Source organism: Scaptodrosophila lebanonensis, unplaced genomic scaffold (genome assembly GCF_003285725.1).
Source record: "Scaptodrosophila lebanonensis strain 11010-0011.00,11010-0021.00 unplaced genomic scaffold, SlebRS2 tig00001415-arrow-pilon, whole genome shotgun sequence".
In the NCBI taxonomy this organism is placed as follows: domain Eukaryota; kingdom Metazoa; phylum Arthropoda; class Insecta; order Diptera; family Drosophilidae; genus Scaptodrosophila; species Scaptodrosophila lebanonensis.
This window is the reverse complement of record NW_022060742.1, coordinates 6,622,926-6,645,566: the sequence shown is the minus strand read 5'-3', so window position 1 is coordinate 6,645,566 and position 22,641 is coordinate 6,622,926. Positions and strand designations below refer to the sequence as shown.

General features: G+C 36.6%; 1 protein-coding gene across 5 annotated transcripts in view; it reads right to left on the bottom strand.

Moving 5' to 3' along the window:
* The window catches only part of LOC115632971 (phosphatase and actin regulator 2), a 188,274-nt gene that overhangs the window by 90,126 nt on the left and 75,507 nt on the right, over positions 1 to 22,641 (bottom strand). For all 5 annotated transcript variants that reach the window (XM_030530275.1, XM_030530276.1, XM_030530274.1 and 2 more), the window contains exons 3-5: positions 7,686 to 7,850; positions 7,521 to 7,619; positions 5,190 to 5,696 (exon numbers count right to left, since the gene is read on the bottom strand). In XM_030530275.1, the coding sequence (XP_030386135.1) occupies positions 5,190 to 5,696; positions 7,521 to 7,619; positions 7,686 to 7,850 (771 nt within the window). The remainder of the gene's footprint in view (positions 1 to 5,189; positions 5,697 to 7,520; positions 7,620 to 7,685; positions 7,851 to 22,641) is intronic.

Here is a 22,641-nt window from a genome sequence, read left to right as displayed (position 1 = left end):
GGTGATGATTTTGAGAATTTGAAGATTGCGGAAGTAAATATATGGAATAAAGTGGCGAAGTGCCAAAAAGGCGTCAAATGGCAACCTAAAACAACTCCTGTGATGCCGTGATTCCAATTCCCAACCTCTAGAGACCTCTTGGAATGAAAAGCAGAGTGAAGTCCGTTTGATTTCTATTTTGATTGGGTATTTGAAATCAAATTCATTCTTTGTCCTACTGTGCTGAAGGCATGAGGCAAGTGGTTGTATGGTTGGTTGTTTCAGTGGCTGGTGGGATGTTCGGTAGGGTGGTTGGGTGGTTGGCTTCTTTCGACTGTTTCTCATACATAAATTAAAAAGCTTGTGCGTGTTTATGCATTTTGAGCTTCGCCAGCACGTTTAGGCGCGACTCTTGTTGCTGTAACTCTATTGTTGTTGCCGTGCGGGCTGCTGTTGCATTTACACACACAACGGAAAATAAATGAAAAACCTTCCATCTGTTTTTTTTTTTTGCATTTTTCAACCGAATTACACAAAAATATTTTGTATTGCGCTTTGTTCACGCTCTACGTAGGATGACGAAGAGCAAAATAAAAGGTAGCAGGCAAGAGCAACAAACAAACAGCAGCCGCAGCAGCAACTTGCAACAAAAGTTGTTATGTTTTTCATGCTTGTGGGCGGTTGCTGTGGCGGTGGCTGTTGCTGTTGTTGTTGTAGCATGAAGAGCAGGCCACTCAATTTAAATTGCATTTATTTAAATTTGTTGTCGTTGCTACGCTGCGTACTTAGCTTGTTATGGCACGTTGCCTTTCGCTTGGACCTCGAAAAACACTTTGTTGGCATTGCAAAAGTTTGCAGCATTTTTTCCATTTTTATTCTCTGTTGTGTGCGCATTTTGTGGCAAATATGCCAGCACTTGAGGCATTTAAGGGGCACCAAGAAAAAGAAACAGGTTGAAACTTGCAAATTTCTAACTAACGTTTAATTTGTTAGCAAGTACTTGTAAGTATCTGTTCGAGTTTTAGTTTTTAGAGGAGCTACTCTTTGTGTTCTTCACTGCACATTTTAGTCTTAGATTAGAAAACTTTAGCAGTTCAGTTGCATAATAATCCATTGTTCCACTGATTGTAATTGCGCTTCGGAATGTTTGTTTGCTTTGAAATTTGAATATCATCTCTTTGCTTTTTTAAATATGTCTTTCATTGTCCGGAAATTGTCGTTTTTCATGCCGCAGTTTCAAATTCCCGTAGGTCATATCACTGTGACTCCAATAAGGATAATATGATATTCAATAGAGAATAGAGAGCAATTTCTCTGTACTAGAAAAGAATGTTAGAAGGGGGTCATCAAAGGTTTGCCATCGCCTGTAAGCAACGTATCGATTGCAACGATTTTGATTTCATTGGAAGATGTATTAGAACATTGTGTTGGTCCCTAAACAAAGCAGTATCTTAAAATTTGCTGGAATTAGTGATTACTCTTCCTTGTGGACAATGGACAGACAAGCCTCACTCGAACTTGTAATTTGGAGGCACCACACAACTAATAACTAATATGTGCCAGCAAGCCGTCTGTATATTAGTGCAACTGTCTTGCCAGTACATACATTTTTAAGCAATTTTAAATCATTCTCTTTATCACAAAGTTCTATTTTTTTTTAATAATTCAGTTAGAAAGGTGCGCTATCGTGCAATTAAACGGAGTTGTTCATCGGCCTAGTCACAAACTTTGAAAAGTTTTAGCGAGTCTATGCCTGACTACAGACTACTTAAAGACTACTTAAAATTCATTTTAATATTCAACAGCTGCAAGTTTCATGAAAACCCATTAAAACGCAGTCTTCATTTGCTATTCAAAACAATATCCAGACGAACGAAATCAGCCAATGGCGTCTGGCCTGTTTCGTATCCTTGCCAGCTCAGCCGGCATCTCGCCATGTGATTTTGAACAAATGTCTAGACAATCAATTTTTTCAGGTTTCTAACGCCTCTCAAAATTCATTCACGATTGCCTTGATTTAATGCACAAAAGCTTATTAAATGGCATACGAATCTCACGTTTTACGACAGAAAAGAATTTCTCATGCTAAATTATTTTTTTTGTATGTACTTATGTACATTTGTATGTATGTATGTATGCATGTATGTATGTACATCATGGAAATTGTTGCTGCTAATCACACTTTTGGATTTAGAATTTTACGTATAATTTGCAAAGCACACAGACACGAATACGAGTACATTCAGTTGGAAACATTTGTACAATAAACAAAATCGAAGCACAATTATTTATAATTTGTGCATATTTTTCTTCACATTTATAAACGACGCGACGGCGACGGCAATGGTGAGGACAACGACGACGACGACGCGCTGCTAACGGCCAGCGTTATAATGTTAACTGAACAGAGAACTGAACAGTAAGCGAATCGAATACGAAACGAAACGTAAAGCAATCTGCTATAAAAACAGCAGCAACAACAATCGGCCGCAGTAGCAATGATAAAAAGTAAATGGCACTCCAGTCCAAATGAGAGAGCGATGGAAAGATAGAGAGGGAGAGAGAGAGAGGGAGCGCTGCTCTCTCAACACGAAGGCAAGTGCAAAATAAACAAAAGCACAAAACGTGCGCATGAGAGAAAATGATGGCAACAGTGTGAGAGTGCGGCGGGTGTGAGAGTGTGTGTGTATGTGTGAGTGTGTGCGTGTGTGCGTGTGTGTGCTTGCCGGCATCAAGTTTATGGCTTGAGTTGAGTTGGTTTTAAAATCAACAACAAACAAAGCGCAAAAAAGCTCAAAGTTAAATAAACAACAAAAAGGAGCTGCTGCTGCTGCCGCGGCCCAAACGACCAACCGACCGTCCGACAGACCGACCTAATGCCGCACGTTTACTGTTCTACAATGTGGAAATTTAATAGCCATCAAAAATGTCTGAGCTAATTATGGGAAACGTTCACACTGAGAGCAAATACATAAACATATATGTATATCCTACGGAATTTTGCTTTTATTAGAAACTATGTATGTATATTGAGCATGTTTTAACAATTTAACAGAACTAACAATATATAGTACTATTAGCTTAGTTATTTATTCATCGACAAATAAGAGCAACTATTATTGAAATGTTTTCTATATTGTGTTAGGCTTAGTGTATTTCTTAAATCTGTGATCTGAATACGTGTGATTGAAATTTCGGAATCATCTTCAGATAGAACGTTTCATAAAAAGAGAGCTAAAGGAAAGGCAAGGACATGAATGCGCAGTAGTAGTTGCCGAACCAACTGAATATGTAGTTTTGGAAACCTCTTCAGATACGATAAATAAAATACAAATAGGGCTTACATGAAAAGCAAATCTAATGAGTGTGGGAATATGGCAAATCCTCTTCGGAAACAATAAATGATATAAAAAGAGAGCTTACATGAGAAGAAGACCGACAGAAGATGGGGAACTCTATTCCGAAGCTGCAGTACCTTTTTTTGTTTTTCATAAATTTATTTGTATTTAGAAAGTCAAAATGGATAACGAAGCTTTTTTCCTGCTATTAATAGTCAGTGCTCATTGGGAACTAATTTTTTGAGTGTATTGTGATAAAAACTGATTACTAGAGCTTTAGTCGCGTCAACATGTGTAAGTAAGCATAAATATAAATCACAGGAGCGCACACACACAACTGTTATTTGCATTTGTTGTTGTTATTATTGCTGTAAACAATCAACAGCGCGCAATTTTTTGCTGTTATTTGTTTATTGTCGAGGCGTTTCAAGTAGCGCCGAGTCTCATTGCAAAGTTACATATGCGTGTGTGTGTGTGTGTAAGCATGAGTATACATATGTTCTTATTTAGTCGTTTATCTATCTGACTGGCAAAATAAGCGAGTGAGAGCCCGGCAGCAACAGAGATAGAGCGTGAGTTGAAGAAGCGATAAATTTCAAGTAAATTGCCGCAAGTGCAAAAACAAATATGCTGCGCTGATAAACAGCCGCCGCCAGACACACATATCGTGTGTGAAGATGGGCGTTAAATGGGGCTTAGTCAGGGCTTTTCGTTTGTCTTATTAATGGCTAATTAGTTGAATTTGCTTAATTGGGAAAGAAACAGTTCTATGGCTGCGCCAACAGCATAGCTATGTGAATATTGAAGGCAGCCCAAAAGTAGGCAATGCTTTTTTAAAATGCTTACTTAAGATCTGTTCACACTCTTCTTTTTTAAAGCCGATTGCATTGCATAAGATTCGTTATAAACAACACTAAATGTTGGTGTTGTTTGTTATTAAGCACAATTTTTCAATTTCGAGAATTATTAATTAATTAGATGAAGGTTCGCAGAACAGCAAAAAAGACAGTGTTTTTTCGTAAAAAATCGTTTCAAATTAACGAATTTGCATATTTCTTTTCAATGCATAATGATACCAAAAATATGTTGAAAAACAGTCGACCACGTATTTTAAGATTTTTAAATCTAAATTTAGATACAGTTTTGTAAATTAAATATTTTTTTTAAATTATTTGTTGAATCCAGATGTGCCTACTTCCCTTATAGATTTCAATCAATTCTAAATAGAATCGAAGATATGCTAATTTCAAACATTTATTTTCGGACTATCGAGAACGCGACTCTTGAGTACCTATCCTTATCTACGTTACAGCCAATATTCTATACAAAAATAGAAATAAAGAAATACGTTTTTGATACTAATCCTGATTTCAGTCGCAATCCTGCATATAGCAGCTATATGGTGCTCTGATTTAACTTCAGAAGATTATGAGGCAGACGCACATCTAACAGATTTGTTAAACAAAAAAGCATGCTGATTTTACCACCGATCATTCCTACGACAGCTATATAATATAATGAGGCTATGTATGATGTGTAATATACTTGCTCAAGAATACATGCCAAGTATGTTGCCTCCAGCTATTATGGTTGAAACATTTTTGGGGATCATACAGACAGACGGACAAATGGAGATTATGTATGCGGCTAGTCATGCTGATTATAAATGTAACTACGCCCGCCTTCTTCAGTCCGTTACATTATAAAATTTATAAAATTGCTACGAAAACGTTTTAATGTTAAATATACCCGTACAACTAGCTGTGCCGAGTAGCTCTATTTTTGAAAATGTTCACAGATATTCACATTCGTTGGCCCCCTAATCGTTGCCTTACAAATTAGCATGCATTACAAATTGCTGTTGGCACTCACCATTATTATTGCTGATGGCAAATCGTTGCTGCAACTGCTGTGCCAGCGCCTGATGATGCTGGGCAAGTGGTGTCAATGGCGGCGGCTGCCCCACACCCAGCTGCTGTGGTGCCGACTGTGAATGCGGCACACCGCCACTCTGCGAGGATGTGTCCGAGGCGCCATCGCCGCCGCCACCACAACCACCACCGCCTCCGCCATTCGACATAGAATTTTGTGTATTGGCCACATTGGTGCCGTTGAGCATGGAATTTGCATTGAACTGCTGTACGGAAATGGAGTTTGGAACCCCCAACGATTGTTGTTGCTGCTGCTGCTGTTGCTGATGTTGTTGTTGCTGGTGCTGTTGCTGCTGCTGGCTGATGAGGGCACCGCCGGCGCTGCCATAGGTGGTGGCATTTATGGAATTGTTGGCTTGATTTATGGAATTATTGTGGACGGCAGAGAGTATGGAGCCATTGGCAGCAGCGCCGCCATTGTTGCTGCCATTGTAGTACGAGTCCTCACCTGCAGGAACAGCAAAAGGGAGAGAGGATTAGTTTGCGGAAAGTAGAATGAAAGGTTGCTGCTCATTCATAAAACTGGCAAGCTTTTTGCGTGAGCTTTCACAAAACTTTCCCTAGCTTTCACCAAACTTTTGGCGAGTGCGCCATCTGGCGTTTGTTGGCAGCTTTTTGCCACACACAAGCGGCTTATGCTTGAGGTAGGTTCGAAAAATGTCCTCCCCCATGCCCCATCCTCCTTAGCTACCCCTTCCACGAAACTCATTTGAATGCAATTCGCGTGCGTGGCTGTTTGGAAAGGTGTCTTCATGTTGTCTTCGTCTTCTTTGACGCTCGGTAGCCGACCGGCATCAACAATTAGAAGCAGCTGATTAATTGCCATTTGGGCGAGTTAGCTTGCTGACAAACGCCTTGCATGGCCTGGGAAGCAGGCAATGTCTAGCCCGTCTTAGCCCTGTCAGTTCTGCGAGCGTGCACGATACGGAAGGAAACATTATTAGCGAACAAACTGCTTAGACAAGTGCCAGAAGTTTGGCAGCCCCAGCTCGCTGACTTGGCAGAATTGGCCGCAGCGTGCATGGATTATGGCCAATTTCCGTTTGTTGACTCTGCTTTTGACAAACACGTCACGGTGGGCCCCGCAATGCTTCGAAGAATTTGTAATAGATAGAAAAGTTGAAGCACAACTAAGTATGTTATTGAGGCTGATGGCCAATGATAGACCCAAAACATTGACTAAGCACTTTTTCAATGTTTGTTTAGCAAAGATCGACCTGTTTATTTTAAAATGCTGGCCGGCTTTTTCTATTCAATTGAATTGTCAATTGTCTAAACAGACCGTTATCGTTGAGATTGAGAGCACTTTAAAGTAGGCAAACAAATGTAGGAATGGGTGATAGTACACTGATAAAAAAAAAACGCGGAAATTTCAATACTAACACGTAGATTTAACTATTTTAATATTAAAATATTAAATTTAAAGTGTGACGATATTAAATCACAAGTGATGATATGCAGACGTGGGTTTGATTCACGGCAAAGGTTTATTTTTTATAATTATAAAATATTTTTTCCACACTTTTGTCTACTCTACTGGCTTTTTAAACTATTTTTAATATTGACATTGCCATGATGCCTATTTTATGTCTATATATATAATTTTTTTCTATAGAACCATTTTTAGCAGAAAGTAATTTAAAATTCTTTTGTTATGAATTGATTTTCTTGATGTTTTTTATGGCTTTTAATATGGATATATAGTTTGGATTGAGAATTTACTATAATTATAATACTATTATTATTATCATAATTTACTATGGAATATAGTAAATTTAACTATTTGTTTTTTGAAGTGTGTGCATATTAATATTTAATATGGTTCAACATTAAATTGAATATGACACACTTTAATAACGAAGTTTTACACTTTGTATTGAATATTATAATAGTGATTGAATATTTAAATAGTGATAAGTAATCAATATTCGATAGTAGCCGATAACAGGGAAGTAAGAGATCAATTGATATTGACCAGCCAACGAAGGAGGACGCCAGTGAAATTTTGAATTAAACGGATATTTGTGAAATATTGTTATTTTTAATTTAACAATTGTAATAAACTTAATTAATCCAACAATTATTTTGCTTGTGATTTGTGATCCAAAACGATACGCCTATTATCAATAATGTGAAAGGAATCGACACAAAATTGAATTGCTATAGACGATCTCAAATATTCTGAGCACATGATACAACAATTAGCCACTATAATGAGTGATAACTGAGAATGTGGGAATGTTGCTGGAAATTGTATTCTTTTAACACTTACCCGGCTCTGGAATATTGCCAAGTGGACTGTCCGGCAGCAAAATGCCCTTTTGGACAAGCTCATCGCGATTGGCACGTACAGAAATTTTACGTTCAAGTGCTGCGAAGCAAAAATAGTTGCAATCGATAAACATTCTGCAACATTCTGAAATACTGCACAACTTACATTTTGAAGTGGCCTCGAACTTCTCGCTTTTCTTTTTCCGTCTCCACTTCCACGGCTTGAAGAAGCGGCCCAATGCGCTCAGCTTGCTTTTTCGTTCCAGCGGTGGGGTACGAGTGCCGGATCCCAAACTATTTGTGCGTATGGCGGCGCCATTTTGCTTCTTGGCTGCAAAAGACAGAGAAGGAGAGGAAAACCGAAACAATTAGCAACAATTTTCAATCAAATTAAACATAAAAAACAGCAATTGTGCTTGGATTTTGTGGGGATTGTGGGGGGTTGAAGGCCTGATTTCGGAAAACCGCGTTGGGGCTGCGCATGCGCCCCAATAAGTAATAAGTAAATGCATAAAAATCCAATGTGGAGCGGAAGCGGAAAGGCATAACTGTTGTCAGTGGGGGGGAGGGAGGTGGAGGAGGCAGTAGCAACATCGTTGCACGTCACTTGTGTGGCATGTTGATGGAATGTGGTTGTGGCCGTTGAAAGCAAAAATTGAAAATGAAAATTACAAAACATTTTTGCCAAGCACAAGCGCCAGAGAGTCAATGCAGTTGATTGTTGTTGCTATTGGGCAGTGGTTGTGCCGCATGAAAAATGCATGGCAAGTTTCTGTTGTGCTATTTTGTTACTGTAGTTGTTGTTGTTTGTTTATTTTAACGTACATGGTCATCGTTTATGTTGTTGCCTCTTGCTATTGGCTTTATGTAATCAGCGCAACTTCGATTACAAATTCAAAACGAGTTTTCTTCAAGCAACGACAACAACAATCACAACAACTGTGTCTCTTGATCTAACAAAATATTCTAAGCAAATTGGTTGGCATTTGACGGCAACCAACAGCCTGAACTTGCATACAAATGTCGAGCAATTCGTGCTTAAACCTAATTGCCACTTCAAGAGCACAGAGTCAGACAAGAAAACTTAAAATGCAGGCAACACAACCAAACAACTATTAGATACTCTAATGCTATCCACAAAATTTTTAATTTAAAATATAAAATTTTTTAAAAACCTATAACATAGAAGGTAATTCAAAATTTGTAAGACAATTGCTTAAGTTTAGCTAAAAGGGGACGATTGGAAAGAGGCATTAAAAATGTAACAAATACTTGCACTTCCTTGAATGGAGCCGACATACTGAGCTCAATGAAGTCAACTCTTATACTTTTCACGATCAAGGCTTTCATACAGTCATACAATCAGACCCAGATCTTAGTGTCCAATAACTTAGATACATGATAGGCCACAATAAAGAATCGTTCTTGTATTAAGTAAATGCTCCCTGGTTACTACATATATAGAACTATATATACTATAGAACAACAAAGAACTGTTGAAGGAAGGCAACAAATATAGAACAGTTTCTTTAATAAAGCGTGCATACCAAGTTTTATAGAGCCATCTTGTATACTTTTTAAGATCAAGGCGTTCATACAGACGGACTAACAATCACACTTAAAGATCCAGAAACTATATCAAATTATTTTATCGAGTTCATTACGAATATTGGTGCAATTTTATAGCAAAGACAGTGTACAAAAAAAAAACGGAATAGCCTTTAAAAGGTAATCCAAACACAAATGCTTTAAGTAAATTTACTTTGTTGTGCTACAACACCCACATATGTAGACAAACTTGAGCACTCGCTGCCCTAACTAAGCTCCAATGCCCCTCTCAGCCTCGCAGGTACAAACCGCACTTCTAGTTGAAAAACTTTTCTTTGCCTGTCGTTCAAATATTTATAGACGTAAGATATTTGTGCTTCATGTCAGTTTGCATTAGCAATCGCATTTCGTTTTTGGCCAGCAAAGGTAGCACAGAAAAAATAAAGAAGAAGCTAAAGCAGAAAAAACCACAACGGGAATCAAGGGGAGTGAACAAAACTGTCGTCTCACATTTGCCTGGCCCGCTGACTGGCTGGCGAGCCGGGCTGCTTTTTGTTGTTGTTGTTGATGCTGCCATGCTTGCCGTTGATGGAAGGTAGATAAGCTCTTGCCACAACTACCTACACCCACTTGCCCACACATACAAACCAACATACGTACTCGTATAGTATGTACGAGCTGCATTCAAGCGTTGAAATTAGGCTACACACCACATATGTACATATGTTGAAGCAAGCATCTACACTAGCTGCCTTTTGTATTTGGACAAATGCTGATATGTTACGTGCCTATTTTAATTGATATTTAATTTGATCTAACCTTGGAATCTATACGTCTGTCTGTATGAACGCCTTGATCTTGAAAAGTAAAGAAGTTATCTGCCAGAAACTTCGTATGCGCTTTTTTGTAAGCAAAGTGCAAGTATTAGTTACATTTTTTATGTTTTTCGACTACATCATAAAACTGCTCAAAGACATTAGATTGGAAAGAAGCTTAATTTGTATTAATACTTGCTGGCAATACAAAATGCTCTATTTTTCACTACTGCGGGAGTTTGTGTAGAGCCAGTTTCTATGTACGACAGACAATTTCTTTATGCAATGGTACCGAAGTTAGAAAAACTATCTCGAGAATTTTCAAAAATTAAAAAAATAAAATAAAGTAGATAATAATAATAAAAATAAAAATTCTGTAAAACGGAAATCTATTGCCTCCCTAATAATGTACCCTTAACAAAGACGTTCCTTGCCGTTGGAATTGAACTTTCAGTTTTCGATTTACTTAAATAAATTATTTAATCAGAATACTTCTATCATCTAGTGTATATATGGGCAAGTGAGGCAAAAGCAAAGCATAAGAAAAAACTGTAAATTGTAAAAAATGGACTAACAACTATTTGGCTTCCTTTGCCACTGGGGGCACCTTTTGCCATCTGAAGCTGACGACGACGACGATGACGACGAGGACGTTGCCATGCCAAGCCATGCCCGCTCTTCAATAGTTTCTATGCTATGTCGTATGTATGTAGTAGTTGGCCCAATTGTGGTCAATTGTTGGTCACTTTTCTTTCACGCTTGATTTGAGTTGCATAACTGGGAGCGAGAGAGTAGGAGATGGGGAGGACAGATCGAAAGCACTGGGGCTCGACTTTAAATGCCGCACAAATGTGTGTCATCAACTCAAAAGGGGGGAGGCTAGTCAGTCGGGTTGGCACTCTTTGGGGCGCAATTTGGCGCCAAGAAGGGGAAGAAGCAGTAGAGGAAATAGCAAAGCACAGAGGAGAGCACGAAAAACAAAAGTCGGCTAAACACGCGCGTCGCTCAGCACGAGACCAAAATTTCTTAAAGCGCGCACATCACACATTTTGTATTTTGCCTTTTTTCTTTATTATCAGTTTTTATTTATTTTATTTTTTCCCATTTTGCGAGCAGAATGTGAATGTGCGACTAAAAGGCAGAACGTAAAAATATGTAAAACAAAAATAAACAATACACGCCGCTGGCGACTACACTGACAACAATAACAACAGCAGCAAGTGGTGGGTTGTTGTTGCTGTTGTTATTGTCGTCATACATATTAAAATTATATACGAGCATTATTTTCATTTTTTTTTTTTTGTACTTTTCGATGGGTAGTGGAAAACCTGTTTTGGATGCCAACGTCGCTCATTTGAATGAATGCAGCGTAGCCTCAGATTTGGCTTCTAAACAAGCAACAACAACAACAACAACTACTACTACCACAACAACAACTACTACCACAACAACAACAACAACTACCACAACAACAACAGCAACCACCACAAAGGCAAGTGAAGGGCGCGACGGCGTTGGCGAAAAAAAAAACCGATATAAAAATATAGAAAAATAAAAAAAATTCACATTATGCCAACGCGTGGAAAACGGGTTTTCGCGAAAGTTGTTGTTGCTTTTGTTGTTGCTGTCAGCATCATTGTTGTTGCCTGCCGTTGTTATTCTCGCTCGAGCGGCATTTTTGGGCGCCCAGCCGCAAAAGGCCAAAATGTATGTGTGTGCGTGTTGGAGTCTGGTGGAAAATTGGCTTTAAAAACAAGTCATAAATAGATGACAACAGCGACTTTCCCTGTTGTTGTAAAAGTGTGAAAAACACAATGAATTATGGCCATGCATGGATGTTTATGGTTACATACTCGTATATTTGCCCATGCAAAGTAGTTTGAATATGCTCGGGTTGCTATTTGAACCGTTGTATGGGTAGGGGGGGAATAGTTGGCCCAAAGCGAGTGCCGTAAAGGCTTAAGTCATAAACTGAAAATTTGTTGAATTCATTCGTCATATTAACGCTTTACATCAATTGAAAGCAAATGTGATGTTCATATGGAAATAATGGAATACGATGTATATTTGTACACAAAATCAAGGACTACAAGGATACACGCAATAAAATATATATACCTCGCATAAAAAATGCATATTTATTTGTATTTAACATTTTTAAGCTATTTAGTAAGTTTTTCAACTGTGAGAACTAATTATATTAAAAAAGGATATAAAGGAGCTTCAGAGGGAGTAAGTACCTCTCTAAGTTTTTAAACAAAATGTCAGTACAATTTATTTATATCTAATTATTTAAGTGTTCATATTTAATTAGGCTTGACATTATGTCTTGAATTCAAAGAAATAGCAATTGCTTGGAATTTAATATTTAAAAAAAAAAATAGCTGCCTAAAATAGTTGAATATAAATAGAGCATATTTCTATTATTAACCAAATTCCCATATAACGAGATTTTTTCGTAATTCGTCACAGGACCTGTTTTCATGGCCAAAAAGCCGACTGTTAGCTCACTTGCTTTGTTCGAGGACTACCCGGAGGATTCTTAGCTGCTTTTAAAGTAAGCTTGTACCCTAATTCAATCGTTCATCAATAGAAATATTGTCCTTCCCAAGTAGATCGAACATACACTTTTCACGCTAGCATGCATTTCCCACCTATTTGAATATTTAGAGAGAGCATATTTTCTGCACCAATATCATTATATAGACCTAATTTAAATCGTCAAGATCTCCACCTAACCACTAAATATCTTGAAATAAATAACAACAAAACAAATAAACAACAACAAATCGGAATATTTCTTAGGTGCTTTTTATTTTGAATAGAATTATTATTTTTGTTTGTTTTAAGAAACTTTTTCTCTATCCATGATGTAATTTTTAATGTAAAACTTGAAGTAAAATATATTTATGACAGAAGATGAAGAATGTCAATTAGTTTCACGCTTGAATGTGGATTATAAGAAGAAGTTTAGATGCATAGACGATTTCAACAGCTAAATGAATCTCAGTATATATTAAGTTAATAAATAAGCTTGTTTGTGTTGCAAGTCTTATCGGATATGATGATACTGATGACCCTATTTGTTGTTTAAATCACAATATTTTATAATAACTTTTTATTAAATATAGTTAGGTACATGTACTTCCCCTTCAACAACATGCTCAAAAGAAATTCGCGTGCTTGACGACAAATAATATTTGATATGTCTGGTTTCCAAATACCTTTCGTTTTCAACTGACATTTGGGCGGAAGAATAATAACCCACCCACCAAGTCAATTGAAAGTTTCATTTCAGTACTAAACAAGTTAAAAATACATTTTAAAACAACGAACAATGTGAACAACTCTTGCTCTGATTGCGCAGCTGTGTAACAAACTTCCTAAAAAGAGAAATACACAAGCAAAGCCAGAACTCTAGTGTAAACAGTGCAGTTATTTCAATTCTGTTATACCTCACCTTAAAATTATGCAAACAGAGCTCATGATAGCAGCGAAAATAAATAAATAAATAAATATATTGAAAAAAGCAACCACTAACTACAATAACAACAGCAGCTACAACAATCATTTTTTATGTGCACAACGTGACGGACACACTAATTCTTAAGCACATACATTTTGGAAACTTGCAATACCAGACCAAGCAGTTAGATAAAAGTTTTATGCAAAAATAAAGCCACAAAAATAAGCGAAATAAATTTCAAATGTATGTATGTATGTATGTATGTATGTATGTACTTATGTCGGAAAAGTTGAAGCCAAGGGTGACAGCAACATGTCAAAGCCACAAATTCCCGAAGCAAGAAAATTAATAATAAAGCCAACCGAAATGTCAGACAAGCCACGCAAAACCGAATTGAAACTGCAGGAGCGCAGAGTTCACATCAAAATTAATTACGAGCGGAGACAGAAAGTGAAATGTCGAGGTGACTGAGTGAGAGTGCTACAAAGTGTATGAGGCTCAATCATTGACTAACTGACTGGCTGACTGACTACTGACGAACTGATTGCTGTTTGTCGGCGTAACCTCACAGAGATAAAAATATAATTTAAAATCACAAATAAAAATTACTTTCGAATTGAAATTTGTGCCACGCCGAAGGTCAGAGGCACTCTAATTGAGACCAGCGCATAACACTCGACTAAAACAATGCAACAACAACATGGTGCGTGGGTAAGCCGGAAAGTTTGTAAAGTCCAATTACTAGAAATGCGAAAAGCGCTAATCCTCTTATGCAAACTATTATAAAGTATTACTTTAAGACAGATTTAAAAACAATCGGAACAATTTAAAAGTATGTTGATAAATCAGCTGAGTTGATGGTTGATTTCATTACTTTGCTTCCCAAAAATTAGATATCAAGATCAGTATTGAAAGCTAAAATCATAAAAAATTTTATAGAATTATCGAAAATATTTAAAGTATCGAAGTAACCTACTTGCTTTAAAATATCGAAAGCAAAGTATCGATTCTGAAGTCAAAACTGTACGCTCGTTTAAAAGCATGTTAACTTCTTTAGGTAAACCTTCTGTGCACTTTGTTCACAAATGCACATTCAGAGTTTGCTTATGAGTAAACGATGGTGGTCTAAAGTAATCATAAACTTGTTATCATTTCTAGGGCAGATATTGTTTGTTTTTTATTTTATTTTTTTTATAACAAACAACTTTTGGGGAAACCCGTGTTATAGCTGCTTTCGTTTTGTATTGTGAGCTAATTTAGCGTATACGGCTTGGCACGGCTCGGCTCGGACCGACTCGATTTGATTGCAATATAAAACCTAAAATTAATTGTAATTACTTCGACATTGCGAAAAGATAAAAGTAAAAAAAATAATGTTTTCGATATAGGTTGTGTTGTTGTACATTTGTTTATTGTTGTTGTTGTTGTTGGCAGTGGTGGGAGCCGCGGCCGGTTGGCAACGCACGACGTTACGCCTCATGGCACGTAGTTTCGGCAATAGCTTTCGGAAATGACTATGCGTCGGTCTAACGGTCTATCTGACTATATTTATATATAAAAGTATATATATATATATATGTATATATATATTTTTGTATTTGTATGTTGTTTGTTTGATTGCTCTTACACTCTGCTCTCAGAGTGCGGCATGCCGTGTTGTTTCGTGTTGCAAATGCGCAGCAAAGCGTTCAATGCACATGCATTCAAATCATATTACGTATACGCAACGTTGCGTTGCAATAGAAAACGTGCGCGTTAGCATGGGACCCTGATACGTGCAAGTTACACACGCGTGCATTTTGCTGAATGAATGAAGGAACTGAGTGGCAAAGAGCTAAGAGCTCTGAGCCCCGAGTTCAACAATAAGTGGCCCGAAAAGTGCGAGGCATTGGCACTCTACTCGTATGCGCACATCTCTGTACTTGGAATAATAATGCCGATGATATATGGCCTGCTTCAAAACCCATTCACATAAACTAAAATACACTTACAGGCGCACTACAAACATTTTGACAGCTTGCACGCGTTTGTCAAGCCGGTGTACGTGTAATTGCCAAAAATTTGTGCGATAACAATCACCAAATAAAGCGTGGGGCTAATGGGTATAGAGTGGAGGAAATGACGACGAGAGCGCAAGAGAGGTGGAGAGGAGAGCCTGTTTCAAAATTCCCATGAATAATGAATGCTATGAATCAGTCACAGAGCGCTCAAAATATGCCACAATCAGGTCTGCCCCCATTATCGAACATTTTTCAAAAGTAAAGCGAAAGTCACGTTTTAAACTTCTTGTGCCCATTGAGCGATTCTTATTGTTTTAAATGTAAATGAGGCACTTCTGAGGAATTCGCATTCTGAGTATTGGAACTCAGTGGGAACAATGAATATTACAAATATAGATATATTTTATTTTTAGAACGCCAAAGATTCTTTTCAATTGAACTACAATTTGCATTCATTGCTGTTCATTACTTTACATTTTTTATTTGGCGAACACAATCGTTATCTAAGGCTTCATGAAATAAAACTGTGGCTTTGATTGATTTTCATTAAATCCGTGTCTTAGTTATACTTATTGTTATCTCTTAACAAGCTAGATAAAAGACAACATTTTAATGTTTTTTAAAATGCGCTAAATATCTAACATTTAACTTCTTTTACTTTGCATTACTTTTTTTAATAATAATTGGGATACAGCTTCAACTCGTTAGTTGTCGAATATGGAAACGGAATTCGGCACATCCCCCATGCATTCCGCATCGTTTTAGCCAGAAATAATAAATTGCACACCAAATGCATGCCATAAATTATTATTAGGCGTATGGCGAAATGGCGATAGAAGCTCTCATGCTATCAAAACATGTCGAATATAGCAATTTAAATGCTCGTTGCGCATACGCCACGTGGACGCATTAACCTTTCATTGCAAATAAATGAAACAAAAGCTAATTGCTTACAAAGTGGCATGACATTTGACATGTTGTGAAAATGATAGCTTTACATCATGATGATGATCATCATCATCACTCACATTATCATAGAGGCGAGCAGCATGCAGCTTAGTTTAAAAATAAAACTTAATTGACACGTGCGATTGAGCAGCCATGTCGCTATAAAAAACAAAAAGCAAACTTAGAAAGCAGACACAATAAAGAGATGAAAAATATATATATGTACATATATATAAGTAGTACGTATAGTTTGTATGCTTAGTTGCTTAGTTGTCACGCAAAGATGCATTGAAGCAAACAGAAAACGATGGCCCTGACGTGCGCCAACAAAAGCGCAGCTCAAGTTTCCATCAGCGACAAAAAGTATTTCCACAGACATATATACTATACAGACAAACTCGTATATACGAATTCAATTTAGCTGATTGTGTTTAGCTTAAGCTTGCAGTCACAAATTTTGACATGTTTTTAATTTATAATAATGTTCTTGCCACTGCGCTCGGACAAGTTTATTGGCCACAATGAAACAAACAAAGGCCAACAGCATAGGCGAAAGACCGCCGGCCAAGTCGTGACAACCATTTGGTTTTTATGTAAATATTGGCACATAAGTTACAACAAGCGCACAAATGTAAATAACATAAAGCAGATGGCAGAGCCAGAGCCAGAGAGAAAAAACGAACAGCAATTTAAATTTACATAAATTATGTATAAATCAGACGCACATATAGTATATACCGATATATATATATATATATATATATATATATATATATATATATATATATCCGTTTAACACACATACATATGTATTACATACAACATATGGCGAGCCTGCAGATGTGCAAAACGGCAAGAAATGGCAGTCAACTGAATAATACAAATAGATGCAAAAACCACAGAATTAACTCGAAACTAATTACCATTTATTATTGGGGAAAAATTGCCATCTGCCTCACGAATTTTATTGATTTTAGATTTGCCAAAAAAGCACAGTAAATTCCAAAAGGGCTTTGTTAAAATTTATGGAATCAAACGATAGCTTTTTATGCAAATACTTTAAAGGATGGGAAAGGCGGAAAAGCTGGAAACAGGGATTTACGAAAAATGTTTGAACTTTTTCGATCTGAACTATCGTTCAAAAATCAGAAACTGGGCAGCGTTTTTATGCTAGATGGGGTACATGCAGAGTTTTTTATTGAAGAAAAATTGTAGGGCGCTCTAGATTCCAATTTATTGCCTCCTTGGATAAAAAGGTTGCACAAAGAAACACCTACCATGGCTAAACTAAACTTCCACAATCCTGCTGCTTCTCCGAAGCTTCAAAATTAAATTTCAAGATTCAACTAGAGTTAGTATTATTTCGTACATTCTTTTCACTTATATTACTCACATTACACTTCACCTATGGTCAGACAGGCAAATAATTTATCAGAAATTTGTCATGAACATAATGCTGCTTCAATTTAAAACAATAAGAATTATATACCCGTACAATAGTTTTATGATGAACCGTAGCGGACTTGATTGGAAAACACTTTTCAAAACCAGCTGAAAGAGAGCTGACCAGATTTGTGTGAAAATTATTATTATTTATGTCTGATCATAGCATTATATATCAAACTACATGCTATACTTAGCTTCATTCCGTCCCCTTGTCCCGTAACTACGCCCAATAACTGCGAGAAGAGCACCGTTACATGATATAGTTATATATCGAATACAAAACATAACAATTATAATATTAATAAAATATATAAATCGATATGTTATGTATTTTATTAATATTAAAACACTAAATGAAATAACCAAAAATAACCTACGCTGAGTCGGCTTTCTCAAAACTTTATTAAAAATATAATAAATAATATAAATGTAAAATCAGTTATTTACTAACATTGCAAATGAAAAGCTGAATAAATGTTTATTTATTGCATTGGGAAGGAAAACCCATTTCTAACTTATTAAGTCCAATGACTTGTTCTTATTTCTAGAATAACTTCAAAATTCCTGCCTCTGCATAGCTCTGGTTCTTGCTGCTGCTGGGCTCCACCGACCGATATAGATTGGGATATATAGTCCGGACTAGAATTAACACCTCCCAACAAAGTCTATCGATTTTTTAGTGTGGCATGGCATTTTCTGGTGAAAACAACGCCTTTTCTGTTAACTAATTCGACTCTTCTTCTTCTTAGGCCTTATGATAGATGTTACCTTTCCAGTTCCAACAAATGCAATACCTTTCTGGCAGTAAGTCTTGGTTTGGACACCTCTTAAGCTGCCTCAACGAGCTTTAACCAAAATCGCTTTTGCACAATATTGTCTCTTGAGGAGTTCATTATAAGTCACAAATCCGTTTAAGAAATGTTTTGGGATCAAAAAATTAAATTAAACGTAAGCCATCTGATTTAAACTTATTGCATGAGCTAGAATATTTGCCAAATCGTGATAAGCAAACCATATATACAAGTAAAATATTTTTCCAACACATAAATATATTTATTCTTTATTGAAATAATTTTTTTGAATGAATGCTGTTTCAGTTATAATTAAATTATATTTAATCGTAAGACTAAAGCTCACTTAAGTCATTAAGTCCACAAAATGATTATAATGTAGCTTAGCGACGTATAAATGAAAGGCATTAAGTTATAAAATGTTAAATTTGTAATTATAATGTTAACAGGCTTTTAGGCTGCTTAATTTTTAATGAAATTTGAACACAAAACGAACATTTAGGTATAATCAGAGGCAATCAGATACAAATAAAGTTTAGCTGAACACTACTTATTCTCTCTTCATTCACAGCTTGACAATGCAATCAAATTTGTGGATCCAAAAGCCAGATTGACAAATACTCTGACGCAGACAGATAGACAGACAGACAGACATTCATTGTAAGCGTCGCGTCAACTTAAACAAAGCTGCTAAATAAGAGAGAGACATCTTTCAATATTGCGCGCAATGCCAAATTGGCAAACTGCCAGCCAGTTAGGGCGATAGACAGACAAACAGACAGACAGAGAGGCGGACAAGTGGGCAGCAGACTAGTCGAGTTAACCGAAAGAAAGGGCGACAGCACTGAAACGTGCAAAATCAAACAACGTTGCAGCCAAAGTGACGAAGAGAGGACACCTGTCTGCCCGCCGGCTGGCAACAAAGGCAACTCTACAACAACTACAAAAGGATGTTGACAATGGTCCGGCGGCGTCATTGTCGCCGGCTCCTGCCACAGATAAGCAAAATTATGCCAGCACGTTGACATTTCAATATCAAATTACCGGCAATGGATGTAGTCGGAAATGGGAAAATCTAACTCGTTCTTGTTGCAAATGTTTTGCAGAAACTGTACCGCAGTGAATCAGAGAGTAGAAAACTGCGAAGCAACAATAAGAAAATGCAATTGAAGTGCGCGTCTTATAACTCTGGGAGGCAGTGGGTGCATCAAAGACATAAGCAGAATACACTTTGGCGAAAAGTTGAAGACAAAAGCGGAATGCCCTTTCAGAAAAATAAATTCATTTCGAAGCTAAAGCCAATAGGAATACAAAGCTGGAAGATTGTTAAAAGCATCGAAACAGAGTGTGAACATAGTATTTATATCTGTATATAGCATATAGTATTTATATCTGGAGCACATTTTAAGCCCACATACGAGCGTGTTTTGATTTTTAACTAACCCTTTAAAATCTTGGAAAACAAAACCATAATTTTGAAATTTAGAAAAAAACAATAATTATGGAAAAAAACAATAACTATGAAAAAAACAATAATTATGAAAAAAACAACCATTTTGAAAGTTAAAATTAGCTCTGATTGCAATTGCGAAAAATTTGTTTAAAATTGATATTTTAAAATGGTTTTTAAGTGTGTTCTATAAATGTAAACTATAGAAACTCTTGTATTCCCCATTCACTTTCAACTAGCAACTAAGAAAATTACGTATTGGTTACAGAACACTGGCTTTTTAAATTGTAAATACAGTTTTTATATTTAAAAAAAAAAAAATGGTTTCAAAGTTTTGATTATCAAGAGTGCTCTGAATTTACTAAAAAAAAACTGTTTTATTTTATTTTCTTCAGCTGAGAAAAAGCTTAAATTAGAGGTGCAATGGAATTTGAACAAGTACTACAAACCAAGTACTACAAACCAAGTACTACAAACCAAGTACTACACATCAAGTACTACAATCCAAGTACTACAAGGCATATGCTACTTTTTAAGGAACTGCATTAATAACTTAAGAAAATCAAGCCACATACTCAAAGAAGAAAAAAAGAATGGTGCATAATCTTAGTAAAACCATGAGCTTTACTCTCAACATGTTTCCTTCAATACCCTCTATTAAACTCATTCTACTATTGATTATTTTTCTGGCAGTGTAGAGCCGGCAGAGACCACAAAGTCAGACAAATCCGCACATTCAACTCTACTTGAATCGCATTGAGCAGTCGCTTTGCCGCATGAATTGATATCAATTCGAATGGATGGCTGCATACTCTTGACCTGCAAAGAGACAAGTGGTCGGCAGGCAGCTTCAATCTGAGCCTCAGCTTCCAGCCTACAGCGTTCTGTTGTCTGCTCAGCCAACACTCGTTCATTATGCATTTTTCTGTATGCAATATTAATTAAGCATGCATAAATGAAAATGAGCAGCAAATATTTATGGCCATACTCTTTCATTAATGACGAGAAATTTCGAAATTCGTAATAATGCTGCCACTGACTGAGGGTTCAATTGCGACTCGTGGACAATCGAGAATGGAGGATGGACTATGAACATGGGCATGAGCATCGGCATGAGCTCATGCATTGCTTTTAGCTCTCAGATTTCTTGCCATAAATAAAAGCGCAAATCAAATGCGAAATAAACAAGCAGCAACAATAACCATACAACAGCATCGCTCAATTAAAGATGTTCAGTTCGATGAATGACGGGTTTCGCACAGAACTCGGCCACTTACTCGGGCCGCACGTCTATGATTAATGAAGACTGTTTTATGGCATATTCAAAATGTACAGGGTGTGGTGTGTGGTGCTGGCTTCTTATGGCTTTAATCGACGTCTAGACGATGCTAACCGGCGACCGATTATGGCCAGTGACCGACGACTAATGTGACAAGTTTAGTGGGGCTTAGTAGCTTTGACCGCGGCGGCTCTTCATTTCATGACGGTGGTCATTAAGGTGCAGCTTTTACATCAATCATGCATGAAGTGTTTGTGCTTAACATCGTCATTAGGTCATGGCTATATTTGTGAATACATTTTTTACTTACTCATTCACATGCAAATCTTCTTCACGCTCTTCCTCTCTTGTTAGCAAGCGTTTAATGAGCAGCAACTTGTGGAGCTTACTGAGCCGTTCAGGCATTTAAGCCAATTGTTACATCTTGTAAATAAGGTAAGCACGGGGCACATATGTTCTACATGAGAGTACTCGTATAGAGCTTGCTATAATTATATGTAAGCTACTTGTCATACCTTCTGATGGAAAGTATCATTATATCGATAAATAGTATCGAAAATAAATCATTTTTGAAAACACAAATCTCCATTTGAACATTTTAAATGTTTATCAATACTTTTAAGTCCAATACAGCAGCTCATGATGTGTCATCGAACAATAAAGATTTAAATTTGTTTGGAAAACCCTACATAACATCGAAGTTACATAAAAACTACTACAGCATCGAAATGGCATCGAAAACTTTGAATATGTGGAATTTGTATACGCCTTACTTTATTTTAAAATCGGCTATACTAATAAAGCTATATCATAACTAATTAAGCACCGGCATGGTGACAAATATCGATTAATAATGATTTCATTAGTTTTAGAAGAGGAAAGAGATATGCAGTTAATAAAGTAACAAAGTTATGAGTTCTTATTTAAAACTAATAAGGTATCAGCATGGTATCAAATATCGAATAATAATTAATTATTTACTTTTAAAAGAGATGTGCCGTTTTTAATTGTGAACAACAAGATATTTATTAAATTCGATCTTCATTCTACTATATTGAAATACCTATTACTTAAGCTTAGAAAACAGGAATTCAAATCGGTTGCGACAATTTGGTGCAAAAGTGAATCAAGAACCGTCCTCACAGATATTAAACCAGAGGACAAAACTATTATTAGAATAACTGACATCGCCTATGAATGTCTAGGCAAGTTATTTAAAGCTTAACGATAAGACTTCATAAGAAAATAATTACACATTTCTGTTTTATTATTTAATACCCTAAGCTCTTATCAATGCTAAAGCTAGTGGTAAACACTTTAAGTATTTATCAATGTTAAAGCCATAGTCTGGGCACACCACAAAAGACACTAAGCCCAAG